General features: G+C 42.9%; 1 protein-coding gene across 2 annotated transcripts in view; it reads right to left on the bottom strand.

Annotated features, from left to right (window-relative positions):
- RCL1 (RNA terminal phosphate cyclase like 1) overlaps positions 1-18,499 on the bottom strand; it is a 51,192-nt gene that overhangs the window by 19,559 nt on the left and 13,134 nt on the right. For both annotated transcript variants that reach the window (XM_024218142.3, XM_024218141.2), the window contains exons 4-7: positions 15,052-15,126; positions 13,755-13,879; positions 10,661-10,786; positions 4,176-4,332 (exon numbers count right to left, since the gene is read on the bottom strand). In XM_024218142.3, the coding sequence (XP_024073910.1) occupies positions 4,176-4,332; positions 10,661-10,786; positions 13,755-13,879; positions 15,052-15,126 (483 nt within the window). The remainder of the gene's footprint in view (positions 1-4,175; positions 4,333-10,660; positions 10,787-13,754; positions 13,880-15,051; positions 15,127-18,499) is intronic.

The following is an 18,499-nucleotide window of genomic DNA, read 5'->3' as shown; positions in this document are numbered from 1 at the left end:
GGGCGGCCAGAGCGCCGGGGGGAGGGCGGCGAGCCCGGCTGTGGCCCCGCTCTCCCCGGCGGCCGGAGCGCCACGCCGCCCCCCTCCAGGTGCCGCCCCAAGCACCAGCTTGGGTGCCTGGTGCCTGGAGCCGGCCCTGGCTGCTAAATGATGAACTAGCACTCAGTTGAGCCCTCAAGGGTTAACACGTTGTTAATGTAGCCTCTCCGACAAGGCAGCATGAACACGAGGGAGAGGAGACAGCATGGCAGACAGAGACAGACACAGAGAGAGAGAGATGCACACTGACCCTTTAATTAAGCTGACCCACTCTTAAGTGCATTGTCTTTTTAAGTGGATCAGGAAGTTGAGACAACAGCTGCTGCCCCAGGCTCTCTGTCGGTGTCCCCTCCCTGCTCTATATGGAGAAGGGGTAAGCGGGGTGCAGGAGCAGGGAGGAGGGGGACACCCTGACATTAGCCCCCCCACCCTTCCGCCCCTGCACAGCAAGCAGGAGTCTCTGGGAGCAGCTCTAAGGCAGAGGGCAGGAGCAGCACATGGCAGTGGGGGGAGGGACAGCTGAACTGCCGGCAATTGATTGGGCGGCTGCCGCACAGGGAACTTAGGGGAGCTGATAGGGGGGCTGCCGGTCCACTCTGGTTACAAGCCCCCACCAGCTAACTGCAACAGGCTGTTCTTCCTGCAAGACATTAGAAGGGAGTATTGCACAACTTTAAACAAGTATGTTCCCTAATTGGTCAGCAACGTAACAACGAAACAACATTAACCAGGACGGCTTTCAGTGAGGAGTTACTGTCACTACTTGAGAGTTCTGAGACCTGATTCAGTGGAATGGACAGGCAAGCAGACTCAGACACCCCCCCATACAAGTGAAGTCCAATCTTCTGCATTTCTGACATGGGTTCCCAGCCTCTAGCCAACACTGTGTTTAATGCTACTGATAACTGCCCATGCTAGGTAAGAGTGAAAAATCAATTATTCCTCCCCTCCCCAGCTATCTGTTAATATTTTGAGCTCTCAAGTATGTGCTAGGTACCTCACGAAAACAAGGGTAAGAAATATCATTTTTGATGCACTGGAGAGGGATAAGGTGAAGAACCAGAAAACTGAAGCAGAAGAGTGTGTAGGAGGAAAGACAAGAAATGATAGGGGCGCTGTTGATGAGAGATTTACCATAGGCCTAGACACAAAGGACCAGATTTTTTCAAACATTGTGGAAAAGCAGTAATGGGATTAAATTGCTGTCCGGATTTGAAGGGAGGAGTCACGGATAACCTTCTGAATACAGGTCTAGGTGATAAGGATACCAGTGGTGCTATCCACAGCATACAATACAGAGCCATTTCCTCATTATGCACTAGCCAGAGGTTAAGTCTGCAAGTTTTACAGTTCAGTCATATGAAGAGAACAGTTAAGGTATTATGTTAAAACTGAAAAAAGTAAGTTTTGCCCATTTGCCTAGCTGATATGAAAGAACAGATTTTTCACAAACTTAAACAACCCCCCAAAAAAACTTTTAGCTGAGACCAAGTATGGAAGGTTTCAGCCCAAAAGGAGATATTATAAGCAAGTGAAAAATTGAAATTTATAGCATAAGATGAGTTGCAATATATTCGAGAGACAGTTTACTGAGTTATAATCACAGCAACTATACTTTAATCCAACCTGGCAGCACTCACAGGGACATTAGTTTTAGCTATTTCCAATTAAATTAAATTTTCAGCACTAAATACAATCTGTACATGTGTGCCTCATAAGAGCTGGCTACATTTTGTCAACACCAGTAGTTTCTTCTCTCATTTCAGAGTGCATTTGAAGTACTTAAAGTGGATAAGCACTTTTTGTTAATCAAAAACTATAAATAAGATGGCAATTGCTGAATCATTTGTAAGACTGAAAGCCTATTATCCACATGAGAATTCAGCACAATTGAACAGTAGTCATTTAAAATCAGTTTAACAAACACAAGTTTTTTCTAGAGTTAATACAAAAAGTATGCTTGTGGTAGAATGCAATACACACAATTTACCTACTAAAATGCTGCCTTGGCTACTTTCTAATACATAATTCCACCTACACGTACCAAATGAGGGGTTCTGTAAACTCATTTCCTCCCCCAAAAACCATATCGACTAAAGTAGATAGTGATAAGATATTATCTTACTTTAGGCAGATATAACTAAGTTCCTCCTTTATTTTGTATAGAGGATGGATGCCAGGCAAAGCACTGTCTTCCCCTCAGCCTTTCAACTCTAACAGAAAAAGAGCACACTAAGAGGGCTATCCTCTCTAAAACAGCCATTTTCTTTCTAGTACCATGCAAATAAATAAATAAATAAATAAAATAACATAAAAAAAAGAGACAGCAAGATATAGTATCTGCCCCTTATGATCCAGACACTCAAAACCATTCATACACAAAATGCTCTGAATGACTAAGAAGATGCTGCTGTACAGTGCACAAGCCAATTCTGACGACAGGTGTGCAACGCCATTTATTACACTGGTGAAGCAAGCATTACTCATCTGGTGACTAGAACCGAGATCTGGAGCAGGGATTTTCAACCTTTTTCTTTCTGAAGCCCCCCCATGCTATAAAAATGCCAGGGCCCAGCAGAGAGGGGGCAGGCCCTCAGCGTTTCAGCTGGAGGGTGCTCGGGGCTTCAGCCGTGGGGTGGGAGGAGGGGGTTTGGGGCTCTGAGCTTTCTGCCCTGGGCCACAGCCAATCTAATGCTGGCCCTGCTTTGTGGCCCCCCCTGAAACCGGTTTGTGGCCTCCCAATTGAGAACCCCCCAGTTGAGAGCCGCTGATCTAGGTATTCTAAATGAGGCCCAGAGGCTTTCATGTACTACCTTCCACTCCTCCCCTTCGCTTATTTTGCTGATATTAAATCAGACCCATCGTTCAGGCAGTCTCTAATGAGACTACTGCATAGAGGCCACTCTAAACACATTATACATCTTGTATGTCCTTCCTTTTACCTTGGCCCCAAGAGGCTGAGGGAGCCAGATGCCCAATGCTTCCAGTCCAACTGAAGAGAGGAAGCCCTGACACTAGGCCACCAACCCAATGGCCCTGAAGTCCTCTTTCAGTCTGACATAGCTATGTCTCAAAAGGATCCCACTAAGTGCTTTCTAGGCTTTTTTCAAACAGGATCCCTGAGCACAGGAAGGGAAAACATGAATCCCCGCACAAAGCAATCCAGGGAGGCTTTCTGCTGTGCCTGATATGACTCCAATTGTGTGCAGTAAGGCAGCATCTCAGATGTCATCCTTTGGCCTAATCACTGTGGTTATTTTGGGCAAGTCGACTCAACTGCTAAGCAACCAATTTTTTTTTTTAAAGCAAAATGTAGATGGATTTTCAAATACAACATGTAGTAGTTCTGCTAGGATGCACGTTACAACTCTCCTGTATCTCTGGTAACATTTCACACTTGAGAGACTGTTTGTTTGTTTGTGGGCATTGACCCTGCAGCAATCTCATTCTTTTATTAAAAAGAATTATTACATTTGCTCAAGTGAAAAAGCTCATGACAACACAACAGAGACAAAGAGCTTTTTATAGCCAGTCCAATGAAAGCGGCCCACTTGTTTTTGGACAGAGGTGGAGAGTACTTGGGGCCCTGCAGTCAGAAAGTTTTGTCCCCCAAATGACTCAGGGTGGTACATATTCTAAATGTGGGACATCTCACAGTATAGTCAATATTGTGGCAAGTCATTTACTTTTAATGGTGTCCACCACAGGGTGAGGAGGACAAGATCCACCAACAACATTCTTCACACACTGATTAAGACAGCAACAGCCACAGGTCACTTCTTTGGCTGGATGCAAAGCAGGCAACTCTATATCTGATTACCAACTACCTGAATCAGCCACTGTCCCACGTTTATGTACACCAACATATACAAAGATGGCTGCCTCAATAAATCTGGGGAGAAAATGGCTGTCTGAATGCAATTTAATATACTTGCTATATTAACTACGCTTATTATTCTAGAAAAAAAAAACCCTCAATTTGTGTTTTTAAAGAGCAGTAAACTGGTACTTGAAGCCCAACAAAAGGCTAGACGTGACAGAAACGTGCTTCAAATGAAAGCGACTCCCCTTGCACACTACCTTTCCTCCAGCTACAGCCACAGGACAGCGAGAGAGAGAATACTTTGGCTACTTACTCTGTAAATCTCCTCAAGCAGCAGCTTTGCACAGTTCAGGCCGAGTTCTTCTGGGAGTACAGCAGTTCCCTGGCCCTGGGGATTAGATGCCAGTTCAGCACCCAGAAAAGTGCCATTGGTGGTTTCTGCGACAAGGGACAGGCCAAAACCTGGAGACCTGAAAGACAATGACAGAACTGAAAGGTGTATCTGGTTACAGTATGTGAAGAGCTAAAAGGAAGAAACGAGTTCATTTTAACTCTCTCATACAGGTCTCCAACAGTGCTCTCCGCTAGGAGGCTACTTGACTTGCACTGAATAATTGGTTACTCTAACAGCATTTCAGGATTAAACCAAGCCAAAAGCTGCCCACTATTATGCTGGTTATAGCGCTGCCATTTGCAAGCCTAACATGAATAGTCTTTATATGTTCATTTCATCTCTCTCATTACTGTTACTTCCACCTCATTTGCAATCAAAAACAAAACAAACATTTCCCTAAGGAGCCAAACTCTATTTGGAAGGATGCTTCTGGATTTGGCAAGATCAGAATACAAATGTGGCACCAGATGCAAGTAATTAATACTTTAATCCTGTATTATTCACCAGCTCTCCTTGATTGTTTCCACTTTAAGCCAACAGGTCAAAGCATCAGTTCTATAGAAGAATTCCATAACTCCTATTCTGTGGCAGAATCCCCTTACCAGAAAGCCCAGAATAATGCCAATATACAATGCTACCTTATTTTACTGCAGGTGTGAAGGTGGGGTTTGTCTTACCAGAAAGCCTGAAGAAGAGCTCTGTGTGGCTCAAAAGCCTGTCCCCCTTTCACCAGCAGAAGTTGGTCCAATAAAATATATTACCCTACCCACCTTATCTCAGAAATCCAGAGATAGCTGAGCACAGTTTACTGAGAAGTCCAAACAATACCCTTTGTCTTTTATTCATACAGTTGTCTCATTTTAAACTTTAGAAGAAAACTGGCAAATGGCTGTTAAAATAAAGTTAGCTTAACTCTCCTCAATGTGTAAGTTTTCCTACAACACATGAATTAGGGAAAGTGCCACTGGACTCCCTCTCCACTACTCAGGCCTTTTCATCAGAATGGTCTAAATCTAAATTCATTATTACTGACCTAACAGCAAGGAACGCCTTCATACCAAACACAGAGCACAAGAGCTATGCAGCCAAACTACAGTGTGTACCTCCTCAATGCTTCTAATGCCCCTGAGGTTTATTATGGCTCCTGAATGCCTAACAAGATCTAGTTCTGCTGGGAAAAGAAAGCACCCTTGACTGCTGTAGGACAGTCAAAATATGTAGTTCGTTCACAAAAATGGCACTAAGGATGATTTTGCACCCAGAACTCCCAGGGCTCAGAATGATGGCAGGAAGTTATTGTTTCAGAAGAATATGCATGATCTACAACAAACGCCCCATACATGATCACGACAGAGAATTCTAGCAGCAAACTCACAAAAAAGTGCATTGTCTAGACCAGTGTTTTTCAACTGGTGGATTGCAACTTCAGGGGTGGAGAGGTGTCATGAAGGGCAATCTGAGGGGTCAGGAGGCATTGAAATTTGTATTGCAACCTCAAGCAAAGACAATCTCGATCTCTCACTCCTTGCACACCCTTCCCCTTGAAGGTCAAGTATTCTCTGTCAATGACTTGAAACATACAGGCAAATAAATTATATACACTTGCTGTCACTGATATATTTACTATAAAAGTAAGAGGATCATGAAAATTTTTGCCTTTGAATAAGAGATCACCAATCTGAAAAGGCTGAGAAATGCTGATGTAGATGAATGCACAAGCCACCTGACATCACCGATAGCAACTTCCTAAGAATCCCAAAGTATATGCGACAGAGCGTCAAATAAAGCAGCATTCTCTGCCACTGACCAGCATATTCATAGCTTTTACTCTGTTCAGAGTTTGGAGAGAGTTTTCTGTATCGCTTTAAGGGTCTGAAAAGGAGAACTTTTGCCTTGTTCTCTGTTTCTAATGGCTCACATATGACAAGCAAGATGAATTCACAAGCTACAAGTCTCCAATTGCTAATTCACTAGTCACAAGGCTGAGAAAAAGCTCGTGAACACAGACACAAAAAAGAACTTGTGCTACAGAATCTCACATATGAGAAACAAAAATCAAAGCCTGTTTCCTTTGCCATGAATGCAATTTGCTTTAAACTGTTATCTCAAAAGAAGATCTTGAGGGTGGGAGGTATGGAAACAGGTAAATGATTGCTCAAAGGAGGGATACAACAAGACAAATCAAATGACTAACAGTTTAATCTTTTCTGAATTCAGTTTGAGTAAATTACATGCCATTCAATCCTAATTGCTGCAGACAATTATGCCACAGCCTGGCACGATTTCTCAGTGGCAATCTCTGCTCAAGAGAGGCCCCTGTATGGAGACTGGCTGGCAAAGGGTCAATGAGGAAAGGGTTCTCTGGTATGAATGGGAGTTCAGTTTTAATTGTTTGTCTGGGGTGCGAGGGAAGAAGGAGAGATTACATTTGAATTTCCTTCAACTACAGGAGTCAATTAGGAAACTCAAATTCCTCCTACAGTTAAGCAATCCATCTTTCATTTGCTCCTGCTCCCAACCCCTCCTCCCCACCTCTGCATTTGACAATCAGGATTTTTGACACACCTCCTTCACCCCCTATTTCACCTCACTCACCTTCTTAGCTGAGCTACTCACTCACTCCCCACTCTCCCCCCCGCCATGTGAGGGGATTGTTCTTTGACAGGACCCTTCATTTACTTCTTCCTGTCAGAGACCCTGTATCACCCTAGTAATCCCTTCAATTGAGACGGACAAGGTGTGGCTCCCTCAAGAACTCATGGAGGATTCAGGCGGCCATAGCACAAGAGGACAGGTTCCTAAAGAGCACAGTGAGGTACTGTCAGCCCATGCTGACCCGAAGAGCAAAGCAGTAAAGTCAGCCCCATTCTACCACGCACTGCTGTTGAACCACTACTGCAGCTTCTCCACCCCAGCCCCCCAGGAGAAAGTACTTGTATTGCTTTCTCCCCACCCACAACCCTACACATCGCACGCCCCAGCAGCAGGCCATGTAGAGTTAAACTGATGCACTCTTGGCCAGTTGTTTCTTTCTACGACAGCTTATTTGCCAGCACTACCGCAGAACAGGGGGGAGGGATAGCTCAGTGGTTTGAGCATTGGCCTGCTAAACCCAGGGTTGAGTTCAAGCCTTGAGGGGGCCATTTAGGGATCTGGGGCACCACCAACAACAACACCAACAAAAACCTGTCAGGGACAGTACTTGGTCCTGCTAGTGAAGGCAGGGGACTGGACTTGATGACCTTTCAAGGTCCCTTCCAGTTCTATGAGATAGGTATATCTCCATATATATGGTAACAGCATCATCTAGATCCTCCCAAAAGGGAGTTTCAAGAGTGTGTGGAACACACAAGGAATTGCACGACAGTAGTGATCCCACCCATATCTAACTGTCTGTGTTTGCAGAGCGATGTGGGACATATATTAAGACATGTCCTTTCTTCTTACCCTCCTAGTTGGAACAGAGACAGAAAGAGCATCTGGAAAGTAAGATGGGAACAATACCAAAGGACGTCATTTCTTGGTGGCTAGCAACCACGACAGTGCTCTGTTAGTAAACTTGCTCTCTAGCTTTCATAAATTAGCAAAACCTGCACAGGGTGATAATGGATTTGGCTCACACAAATGAAGATCTAATTCCTCCTGTAGTTGCAAAGGGCATCTGCTACCCTTTGCATTGATGAACTTTCTGGTGCAAGTCCCCAGACATATAAACAGAGGAATACAACTCAGAGGATTTCTCACTCCCCTTTTCAGAGGTGCTTTAGGCTAGGGGTTGTGAAAGAGGCTAAGATGCTGGATTTCCTGAAGATGCTGGTATAGAGGAAGGGACTCCGCAATCCTTTTTACCTTGGAAGTCAAAATCCAGGATGGTGCATATGTGCTTGATCAGTCATTGCTAATCCTATTTATCCCCAAGACAAGGACAATGCTGGAAATGACAGGGCAGGCTTCCACGTGCTACCTTGCTAATTTGTGCCAACCAAGACCGAGGAACCAATTGTAAGAATGAGGAGAGTTCAGTATCCAGGCCCATTAAGTCCTTAACCCTTCTTTGCAAAGGCTGTCAACCCAGGTGCCAAATGCCATAGTATTTTACAATGCAGACCTGTCTAAAAGGAGTTTGTCTCAGTTCACTTCTTTTTACCACTTTGCTGTCAGGTAAAATCATGCCTCAGAAGTGAAAGGTTCATAACCTTGGCTTACTGTTAATACCTTGAGCCACAATACCTAGTCTCCAGGAGTGTTAAGTGAAGTGAGGTGGAATGACAGAAAAGAAACTGTCTGAAACAAGCAATCATTTCACATAAAGTAGGTTATAGTCAACAACTATTCGGTGCAGATTTTTAGACTTGCAAACATAACCAGTACAGGGTAACACTTTCCAAATCACTTAAATTCCATTTTCAGGGGTGACAGAAGCCTAACTCATTAGAAGCACCTTGTTAGAGGCTTTTGAATTTTTATCCATAATCTAACGTAAAGAGCTTTAAGCTGTTCTGACTCAAAGGCACCGTAAATACAAAGGAATTCACTTTTCAGCTGCTGAGCCCTTGGCAGTTCCCAGCGGCTATGACTGAAGTTGTGGATATTCAACATTTCTGAAAATCCAACACAAAGTAGTTGATTTACATGCAGTTTACATGTACAAGGTGCCAAACGAGGGGTAAAATGCACCCAGCAAGCTAGGCACTTATATGGCCCTCATCACCACAATATCCAAGTGCTTCAAAACCATTTACGGATTTTATCCTCAACACCCGTATGAACTAGGGAAGTATTACCCTCATTTTACAGGTGGGGAACTGAGACACAGACTGGATCAAATGACTTGCCCAAGGTCACACAGGGTGTCTTGTGGCTGAGCTGCAAACAAAGCCCACTTCTCTTAAGTCCCAACCCCATGCTCCATCCACTAAGCCACCCTTCCTACCCACAACTTGTCGGACTCTGGGCCCCAAAGCACTTGCAATAGAAGACTCAGAGAGAAATCACAGGAGAGAGCAAATTGTGGGCTTATGGAGCTGGACAGAGTTTTCTGAGGTGGAGGGGGAAGGTACTTGGCAAACATTAAGTGGGAAGCAGTTCTAAGAATGCAAGCTCTGGCAAGAAAGTAGGCAAAAGGGAGCCACTACAAGAAAGACCTGGTGGTTAAGGAAGAGATGCAAGCAGGGCACACTGACTACAGTATTAAGTATATTATTGTGATGATGCTATTTTACCAACTACAAATCCGTACTGAAGAACAGGTATGAGTACCACGTTCTGCCCTTGGATGCATGTACAGGGCTCCCTTAGACTTCAGCAGGGCCCCTGGGCATGCATACAAAAACATGGCACAGTTTTCATGACGTACAATAGGCGTCAGCACTAAAGCAAAAGTTCACGTGTCCTCCACACTGTTTACAACACATTGGCCTTTTGAATCTTTTGGAGAAAGAAACAGTTTTGCAGGTGATCATTCATGCCACCACATAACCATGCACAATACTCTTTTATTCCTTTATCTTCCAGTTACCAGCCTGTTTTCAATTAAAGCACTTCCCCTTCCCTGTGGTCACCAACAACTAAAAAAAAAAAAAAGAGTGCATCGTTTAAGCAAGTGAAAGAGAAAATGACTGGAACAGTGTTTGTTCGGGGTGTTGTGCATATTAGAAACAGGAAAGGCTAGAGACAGTTATTCAAGGTTTCCTCCACCTTCACCCACAAATGACAAGTTACTGGAATTTGGCAGGTCTTAACAAAACAGTTCCTCAGTTTGTCATGCTATGTCAGAACTACAATATCTCCACCTTGCTTCACGTTCATGTTTTGCTAATGAACCAGATCAATAAAATGTATTAGTATAATGACTTTTACATGCTCGCTCTCATTCAGTTCCTAGGCATCAGACTTCACAATTGAACTGTGTATGGGGAAAAAAGTTACCATGTATAGGTCAGTAATGAGTTTTGCTTTATTTAAATTGTTTGGTCTCACCCTGCAGGCATCACCATTTCCAACAAGAAGGCTATAATCGGATTCGAATCGGAGCCTTCACACCATACCTACTCCACCCACTGAACTTTTGTCATATCTTATACGCAGTGCTAGACTGAAACAACAAATTAAACACCCAAGAAAGCACTCAAGGAAATGTTACCTTCATTGGATGTACTGTAATGTTACATTGCATAGTTAAGAAGCAAACTACATAAATCTAGACACAATATTTTGAGGACCTGCACAATCAAGTATTTCATTTTTCTTGTAAGGACTCATTCATTAAACAGCAAAACAGATGACCAGGTCCTAAAGATTAAATGCACTATCAAACTTGACAGCATACTTTAGTCCAAAATATCAAACTTAAAAAAACATTAGTATGATTTTAAGTTAGATTCCTTGGAATCCTCAATACTTACTTTCCAGAACTGGTCCCCTTCATGTGATCTGTGTAGATATAAATATCTGGTATAAACTTATTTAGGATGCTTCTTGCTGAATCCACGATTCTGTTTGCTATCTGTGGCGACACTCTGACAGAATACCTATGTTATGAAGTCAAGGAATTTATTATAATAGGAAGGTACTTTAAACCAGAAAGATGGCTAGTGCACAAAGAGGTTTCAATACATTCTTTTGGATATTTGGTTTTGCAATCTATGTCCACTCATGGATGCCAGCCCATCTTTCAACCTGAATTTATACTTTTCTATAGCTGCATGCATTCTTATTGCTTTCTACACTCTTTTTATAATTCTCTGATTTTGACAGTGAACCTGTACAGAAGACCCCCCCATTATAACTAAGAAAACTCCTGTCTTAAAAGGTGATCTTCAAAGGATATTTTTTTAAAGGGCTGCATTACCTTTTGCTTTTTTTAATGTGTGCAGGCCTGAATGGTTGTGGTTTTGTCCTACCCTTTTAAAGGACTGGTGGGGGGTGGGGTGGGGTTCTTCTTGTTTTTGTGTCTTAGAAATATCAACAAAGTGAACTCTGGTCTTCCCGGGCTTTGCTGGAGGACCTCCTCTAGGGGAGAGGGTTTCAGATCTCTCTCACCTTTACAGAAGTGGGATACCAAATCTTTAAACAAAAATCCTCTCTCCAAAATGATCCCTAGTCATGGAAGTGGGGTTTATCTCCAAAGGCCTCCTTCCATGCTTTTTAAAATATTTCAGATTTTTCTATTCAAGCAGTAATAGTGATCGCTCTATCCATAGTTTCAAGGAAGCAATACTGCCCCTCTGTATGTTGGGGAGAAACCTATGTTCAAAAGCCCAGAATATTCATGTATCAGAGGGATAGCCGTGTTAGTCTGAATCTGTAAAAAGCAACAGAGGGTCCTGTGGCACCTTTAAGACTAATAGAAGTATTGGGAGCATAAGCTTTCGTGGGTAAGAACCTCACTTCTTCAGATGCAAGTAATGGAAATCTCCAGAGGCAGGTATAAATCAGTATGGAGATAAGGAGGTTAGTTCAATCAGGGAGGGTGAGGTGCTCTGCTAGCAGTTGAGGTGTGAACACCAAAGGAGGAGAAACTGCTTCTGTAGTTGGATAGCCATTCACAGTCTTTGTTTAATCCTGATCTGATGGTGTCAAATTTGCAAATGAACTGGAGCTCAGCAGTTTCTCTTTGGAGTCTGGTCCTGAAGTTTTTTTGCTGTAAGATGGCTACCTTTACATCTGCTATTGTGTGGACAGATATCAGGAATGGCAATATACAAAAACCTGTAGGAGAACACTTCAACCTCCCTGGCCTCCTTCAACTGCTAGCAGAGCACCTCACCCTCCCTGATTGAACTAACCTCGTTATCTCCATACTGATTTATACCTGCCTCTGGAGATTTCCATTACTTGCATCTGAAGAAGTGAGGTTCTTACCCACGAAAGCTTATGCTCCAATACTTCTGTTAGTCTTAAAGGTGCCACAGGACCCTCTGTTGCTTTTTACAGAATATTCATGTTCTTCCCGACGGAGAGAAAGTAAAATGCCTGAGAAACAGCTACTCACTACACTTGAACGATATTGCTTTTCATCTGGCTTGACAGAGGCAACATCCTGCCACTGAGTCTGTTAAGAGTGAGCAAGCTCAGGGAAATAAAAAAGCAAGGCCAGATTTAAAAAGGGGAGGGCCAATTCCAGCGTAGCTGACCTGTGATGGTGCATTGAAACATGGGCAAGAAAGGAAAAGGGGATGTTAAGATTATGACCACGTATCTGTGTGTGAATTGACAAAACAACATATAAATATACAGGGTGGAGGTGACAGAGGCATTGAGAAACTGTTCTCTTCATGCAAATCAGTTCTGGAAAGACTGTGACAAAGAGTGGAATGCAATCAAACACTTAGCTGCATCCTTGTTGATCTTACAGTATATAACTGAATCAACAGACTCTTTCAGTCTGGTGAGAATGTACCAATCCCAACGCTGCAATTTGAGATTCTGGACAAAGTGATCCATTCTCGTGTACATCACAAGGGAGATAATGAGAAAGTGCCACAAGTAAAAGGTGAATGCACTGTAAGTCAATGCCTCTGGCAGGAAACCTGTCTCTGCTCCAGTTTTCCCTTCAGGCTGATGGAAACTGGATTGTTTGGGACCTTTTTTTTTTTTTTTTTAAGTTTATAGTTACATACTGAGCTACAAGTTACACAATGCTCCAGGGGAGCAGGAGCTCATGGGAGTGAACTCCAACACTGTTTCCCCCAAAGGGAAGAGAATAACTACACTTCTGATTGAGTGAACTTCTTATTGTCTTAATACGACAGGAACAGAAGGTTTGAGAAAGATACAGTGTGAAAAACAAGAGGAAAGAAAGCACTAAACATGAGGGTCTGCTCCATATGCTTGCACAGTATGAGCTTGTATTTTGCCATAGTGTACCACGTCCCTTGCATTACACATCATCCACTTCCATCCCTGACTGTATTATTGGAGGTCTAAGAGCTAACAGACTATACCAGTAACACAGAAGTGGCATAAATGCATATGTGTGCTGTGCAGTACAAACTGAGCTTAAATTTAGGCTCTCACTCTACATACATTTAGTATAATCACTATTGAAAGAAAGGAGCCTAACAGGTCAACCTACAATAAACCAACTAAGTTTTTTTTTTTTTTTTTTTTAAATAAATCTAATAGTGAGGTTCCCTTTTTGGTATTGCTACACGACACAGAATCATATGTAGAGTTGGAAGGGACCTTGAGAGGTCATCTAGTCCAGTCTTCCATGCTGAAGAAGGCGTAAGTGATGGGAAAGCATTTCTATTTTCCTTGCTACTTAAGCATTTCTGGTAAAAAAACACCCTTATCATCGGTTTTCATTTTTTTATTTACTTGTTTCCTGTTGAGTTTTGGATAAGGACTTCATACTGTTATGCTGCAATCCAATAACCTGTGTGATAAGCACAGCAATATGTATCTATATTACTCTGGTGTACACTGAACCACATGATAAATTGCTATCCGCAGAAGGTTAATGAAAAAAAACACAGAGAAAAAAAAAAAAGATACGCAGTTCCTCTGATCCGTTTGATTTTGCCAGGGTCTGTGGACTGAATGGGTCGCAAGACTTTCCTAACTGGACAGGCAAATATCACCTCTCCACCTCCTTTGGGGGGCATTCCTCTTCTAGTTATCTGGCCACCACAGTAAAAAAGGAGCAAACAGGTTAGCAAACAAATGAAAGAAGACATCTACAAATTCAAACAGATGACTTTTATTCCACTTATACTAGAACATTAACAGTAGAGGCCAGTGTCACATGAATACAGGAAAGGCAACGCTAACACCTATGGCGATGCTAGAGCTAATTTACACCAAGAGGTAAAGATCATTCTCTATCTAATTTAAAATAGGATGGACAATGCCTGCCACTGAGAAATCTCCATTGAACATTAAGTGAAAGGAATAATAAAAGCAGATCTGTGCATTGGTGCTGGAGAAATGACTTGCTTCTGAAGGAATTTAATGAAGATTCTCAGATGCTTAGCATGCAAAGGACTAAATCAAATCCCCAACTCATCCTCATTAACCAAACAGAAAGCAACAAGGGTACAGATGTTTCAGTCTGTCAGAAACAGCAAATATTTAAAATAATTAACCCATGTGCACACTAAGTAGGTATTTAAAAAAAAAAAGTCAGCTAATAGTTAGGAACTCCTGTCTGGCAGGAAACAGTGCGGAAGGGTATTTGTTTTGTTTTCTTTAAATAAGATTAAGTTTGGAGGGACCACAATTTCTTCTCCTTACCCAATCCCTGACCCAGCTCAGACCCACATTTTGGGATCTGCCAAAGGTACAATAATTAGTGGACTGTGGGGGAGACGCCTCCCCAAATTGGAGGCAGCCCTGAATTTGCATAAGACTGTGGATTCAGTGGTTGTGTGTCTGCACTAATGGTAAGGGATGGGGGAATGGGGGAAGAGAGAGACAATCCCACTATCAGTACCTAGGGGTCAGAAGTGTAAGCAAAGGGAGATGGAAACTGAATGGATTGAAGAGGAGGAAACGATGCCGACCTTTTTTGGGGAGGCAGGAGAACATGGAGAGGAAGGAGAATGACTATTATTGCTGTCTTCCAACCTCTCCCACTCAATAATCTTGGCATTTCTCCCCCACTGCACGCTCCTGGACTCTGGCTTTGCTAAAGCCCTAAAAGGCCAACAAGATGGGCAAAGAATTTTTAGTAACACATTTATTAAAACCTAATGAGATAGTACATCTCCTAAAGACAAAATAGGGCAGGAAACACGTAGTCATGTGTGAACCAGGGCAAAATGTCATTTCAGCCAACATTAAAAATTATTACCTTCAGTTCAAAACCTTCACCATCAATTCCAAATTTTTTCAGCAAGGGCAGAGCTGTTGCCTTAAGTACATCCACCTAGAATAAAGCACAAAAAGCCAACCTCTTTACTACCATGAAATGAAACAGGCAATATTTATGTTCAAAGAGAGTTAAAGAATCATGTAAAGGTTTTTAAAGGATGGTCAATTACGAGCAGTCTAACAGGGATGGGCCCTCCAGACTAACAATACATACATATTATAGGCACAGCTGATGGTGCTGCCTACTATTAAGGTTGCCTGAAACTTCTCATTATAAGACCCTGTTTTCAGTTGCTTATAACTCTGCCCACACTTTAACTGTTTGGACTGAAATTTCCCATGCCAGATGTGTGCACTTTCAATTGTTTGAAAGTTGCAGCAAAAACAATGCAGCTGCTTTTTAGAATGAGGTTAAAGAAAAACATGTTTTGTCCACGTTAAATTCTTACAACCATTTCTTTGAGAAACCTTAGCACCTCCAGACTTTGGAGCAGGGACCTGAAATCAGGCAGGGGGAAGATGGCGGGGAGCTCTATCAGGGATGTTCCTTTTGCTGGTTCTGTGGGAAAACAGCCCCCAAATTTGGTCAAGTTATGAGCCTGGGAATAGTTTCAGTTTGGATATGTTCGGTAGAGACTTAAGAGTTTGGCAGTCCTCTGAACAGTCCGTCTGCACTGGGCATGCTCCAAGTCAATGGCTGAGCAGGGCCTTCCCTGCAATTGCTGCTCTTGGCAGCTGTGGCACTGGGCACCAGAATTGAGAGCAGGGAGACCATCTGTTCTTTGCTCTCAAAGCTCCTCCTGCTGGCGCCCAGGCAGCATTGAGGAAGCTCCGTGAATGGAATGCAGAGAGGACAAGAGCCAGACCTGGGAGAGCAGCAGAGAGAATGACCAGAGATGGATGAGGGGAGACTGGAATTCAGACAGGAAGCCCCCAGAGGGAAACTGGGACTGTCTGGGTAAGGAGAGTGACACTGGGATTGGAAGAGACAGGACTAGGATAGGCCAGGTGGTCTGTGACCACTATTAAATTAAATTAAATTTATGGAGATATCCTATCTCCTAGAACTGGAAGGGACCTTGAAAGGTCATTGAGTCCAGCCCCCTGCCTTCCCTAGCAGGACCAAGTACTGATTTTGCCCCAAATCCCTAAGAGGCCCCCTCAAGGATTGAACTCACAACCCTGGGTTTAGCAGGCCAATGCTCAAACCACTGAGCTATCCCTCCCGCCAACTAGAACCCACTCCCCTCCAGAATCTGCAATGGAAGCCAGATTCCAGAGTCTCACCGTTCCTCGGCTGGCAGCAAATATCTGTGAAATCCACTAGCAAAAGAGCACCCCATCTCCAGCTAGTAGCTGGCCCACATAGATGATTGCAACCTACTTCTGCTATCAGTTATTCTGCTAGCTCAAATGGCAGACATTTTCCACGTGGATCTAAAGGTTCAAACCCTATTTCTGAGCAACATGGGTGTTGATATGATGCCACATGATGGAATTTGTTTTTGTTTTGTTTTTTAAAAACCTAGGATGATACATGCAAAAAACTATAATAAAAGAATGTTAGACTTGCAAAGTTGAGGACTAAAGTTAGGAAATGACAAAATTAAGGTTGCCTGTGCACCCTTAATTCAGCCCCCTTGTGCATGAACATCATGATACAGATAATCAAATATGATTCTTTTAGCATACTTTTGTTTATTTATACACACACGGGTGCCTAAAGTTTTGAAAGTCCTCCTGAAATCCTGACAAGTTATCTGGGTTACATGAGAGTTACACAATGCTTCTCTCTCTCTCTTTTAAGAAAGTGTTTTAGTTCTGGTAAAAAGAACAGTTCTACTGTGCAAGCTAGGAAACCCCCTTTTGCAATCCACTGGGTTCAAAATACTCCTGGAGGAGGTAACTATGGGGAAAGCATGTTATGACCACACCATGGGACCAGATCAGCTTAAAGTCCAAGTGTGTCTTCAACAACTGCAAGAATTATTGTAATACTGTAGTCCCCAAACAAGATCAGGATTGTACTGGGCACTGTACAGACACATAATATAGACTGTCCTTCTCCCAAAGCGTTTACAATCTAAATAGAAAAGACAAGTGTTGGGGCCCAAAGAAGGACTATTATTCCCATGACACAGATAGATTAAGGATTTTGCCCAATGTCACACAAGTCTGAGCAAAGCTGAGAATTGAACCCAGATCTTCTAAATCCCTAATGCCTTAATCACACAACCATCCCTCCTCCTGAGCATCCTTGGATGGGAGCTGTTCCATCCCAGAGCCTTAGTTGTAAACCGCAATACACTGTCATGCTTTACCAAGGTTTGGCAGCCATAACAAAACTCAGGACTGCATTACAAAAATGCTGCCAGAATTAATACCTCTGTCCAGTGGTTACACTTATACAGGTTAGCGTTTGTGACCAAATGTTTCCTCATTTTTCCTTTTATTGTATTAAGAAAGCAAAATCATTTAAAAAAGCTATTCACTTGCCAAGAAACATTTTAAAAACCACCATTTTAATGAGACGACAACCAAAGTAAACCCCAACAATAGGTGATCCTCCTTCTCCTAGACAGCCATTAGTTAAAACTCTCCTCAACACAGTGCCCATCCCTGCTAACACAGATAATGCTGGCATGTTGGCAGAGAGTCAGACTGCCTCCTGCAGCAATAGAAACACAGGAAAACAGGATTTAGAAAACAGAAAAGGACAAAAAGTCAGCAGGGAAAAATTTTGTTTTCATGTTTTAAGAGGGGATTACAAACAGCTGCTGAATTTAAACAGATTATTGGAGGGTTTACTTTTTAATTGCTCCGCAGCTAGAACCCCGTATAATCAACTTCATGCCAGTGTGAACAACATTTCAATTATAAAGTCCTGGAACCCAAATCTTATAATGTTAGCACTCAAGAGCCCAGATGAGGTTAAGGAATTGTTACAGGTATATATTTTAAAATCAGATTACTGCAGCCACGATACATTTGCAGTATGTCAGGATAATCCCAATCTGTTTTCCCCTTGTCTGCATGTTATACTGGTGAGATGCCATCTCCTCCACTTCATAAAGAGGCACGTTGCCCATCTGAGTCGCCCAGGGCTATTTTGAGTGGTCTGTATCTACACCAACTCTGGATATGAGTTTGGCAAATCTCACAAGATAAGAAGTGGCAGGCCTGGTCAGACCACCATGCAAAATCCAGAGTATTGTGGAGCATGACCTGTGTGACCCAGGAGAGAGGGTGGGAAGGGAAATTCTGCCATTTCTCTGATTACACCAACATGGTGTTAGGTGCACTCTGCAGCTAGGGATGCTGTCTTTCTGGCAACATGTAAAACTTAAGTAAAACTCTCAGTCATGTCACTTGCAACAGTGGGGGTGTCAATATCTGGGTTCAGCATCCATCCAGTCTGGAACATTTTC

Source organism: Terrapene carolina, unplaced genomic scaffold, assembly GCF_002925995.2.
Source record: "Terrapene carolina triunguis isolate 2854851 unplaced genomic scaffold, T_m_triunguis-2.0 Scaffold113, whole genome shotgun sequence".
Lineage (NCBI taxonomy): Eukaryota > Metazoa > Chordata > Testudines > Emydidae > Terrapene > Terrapene triunguis.
Note: the sequence above shows the minus strand (reverse complement) of the source record. Positions and strands in the feature narration are given on the sequence as shown.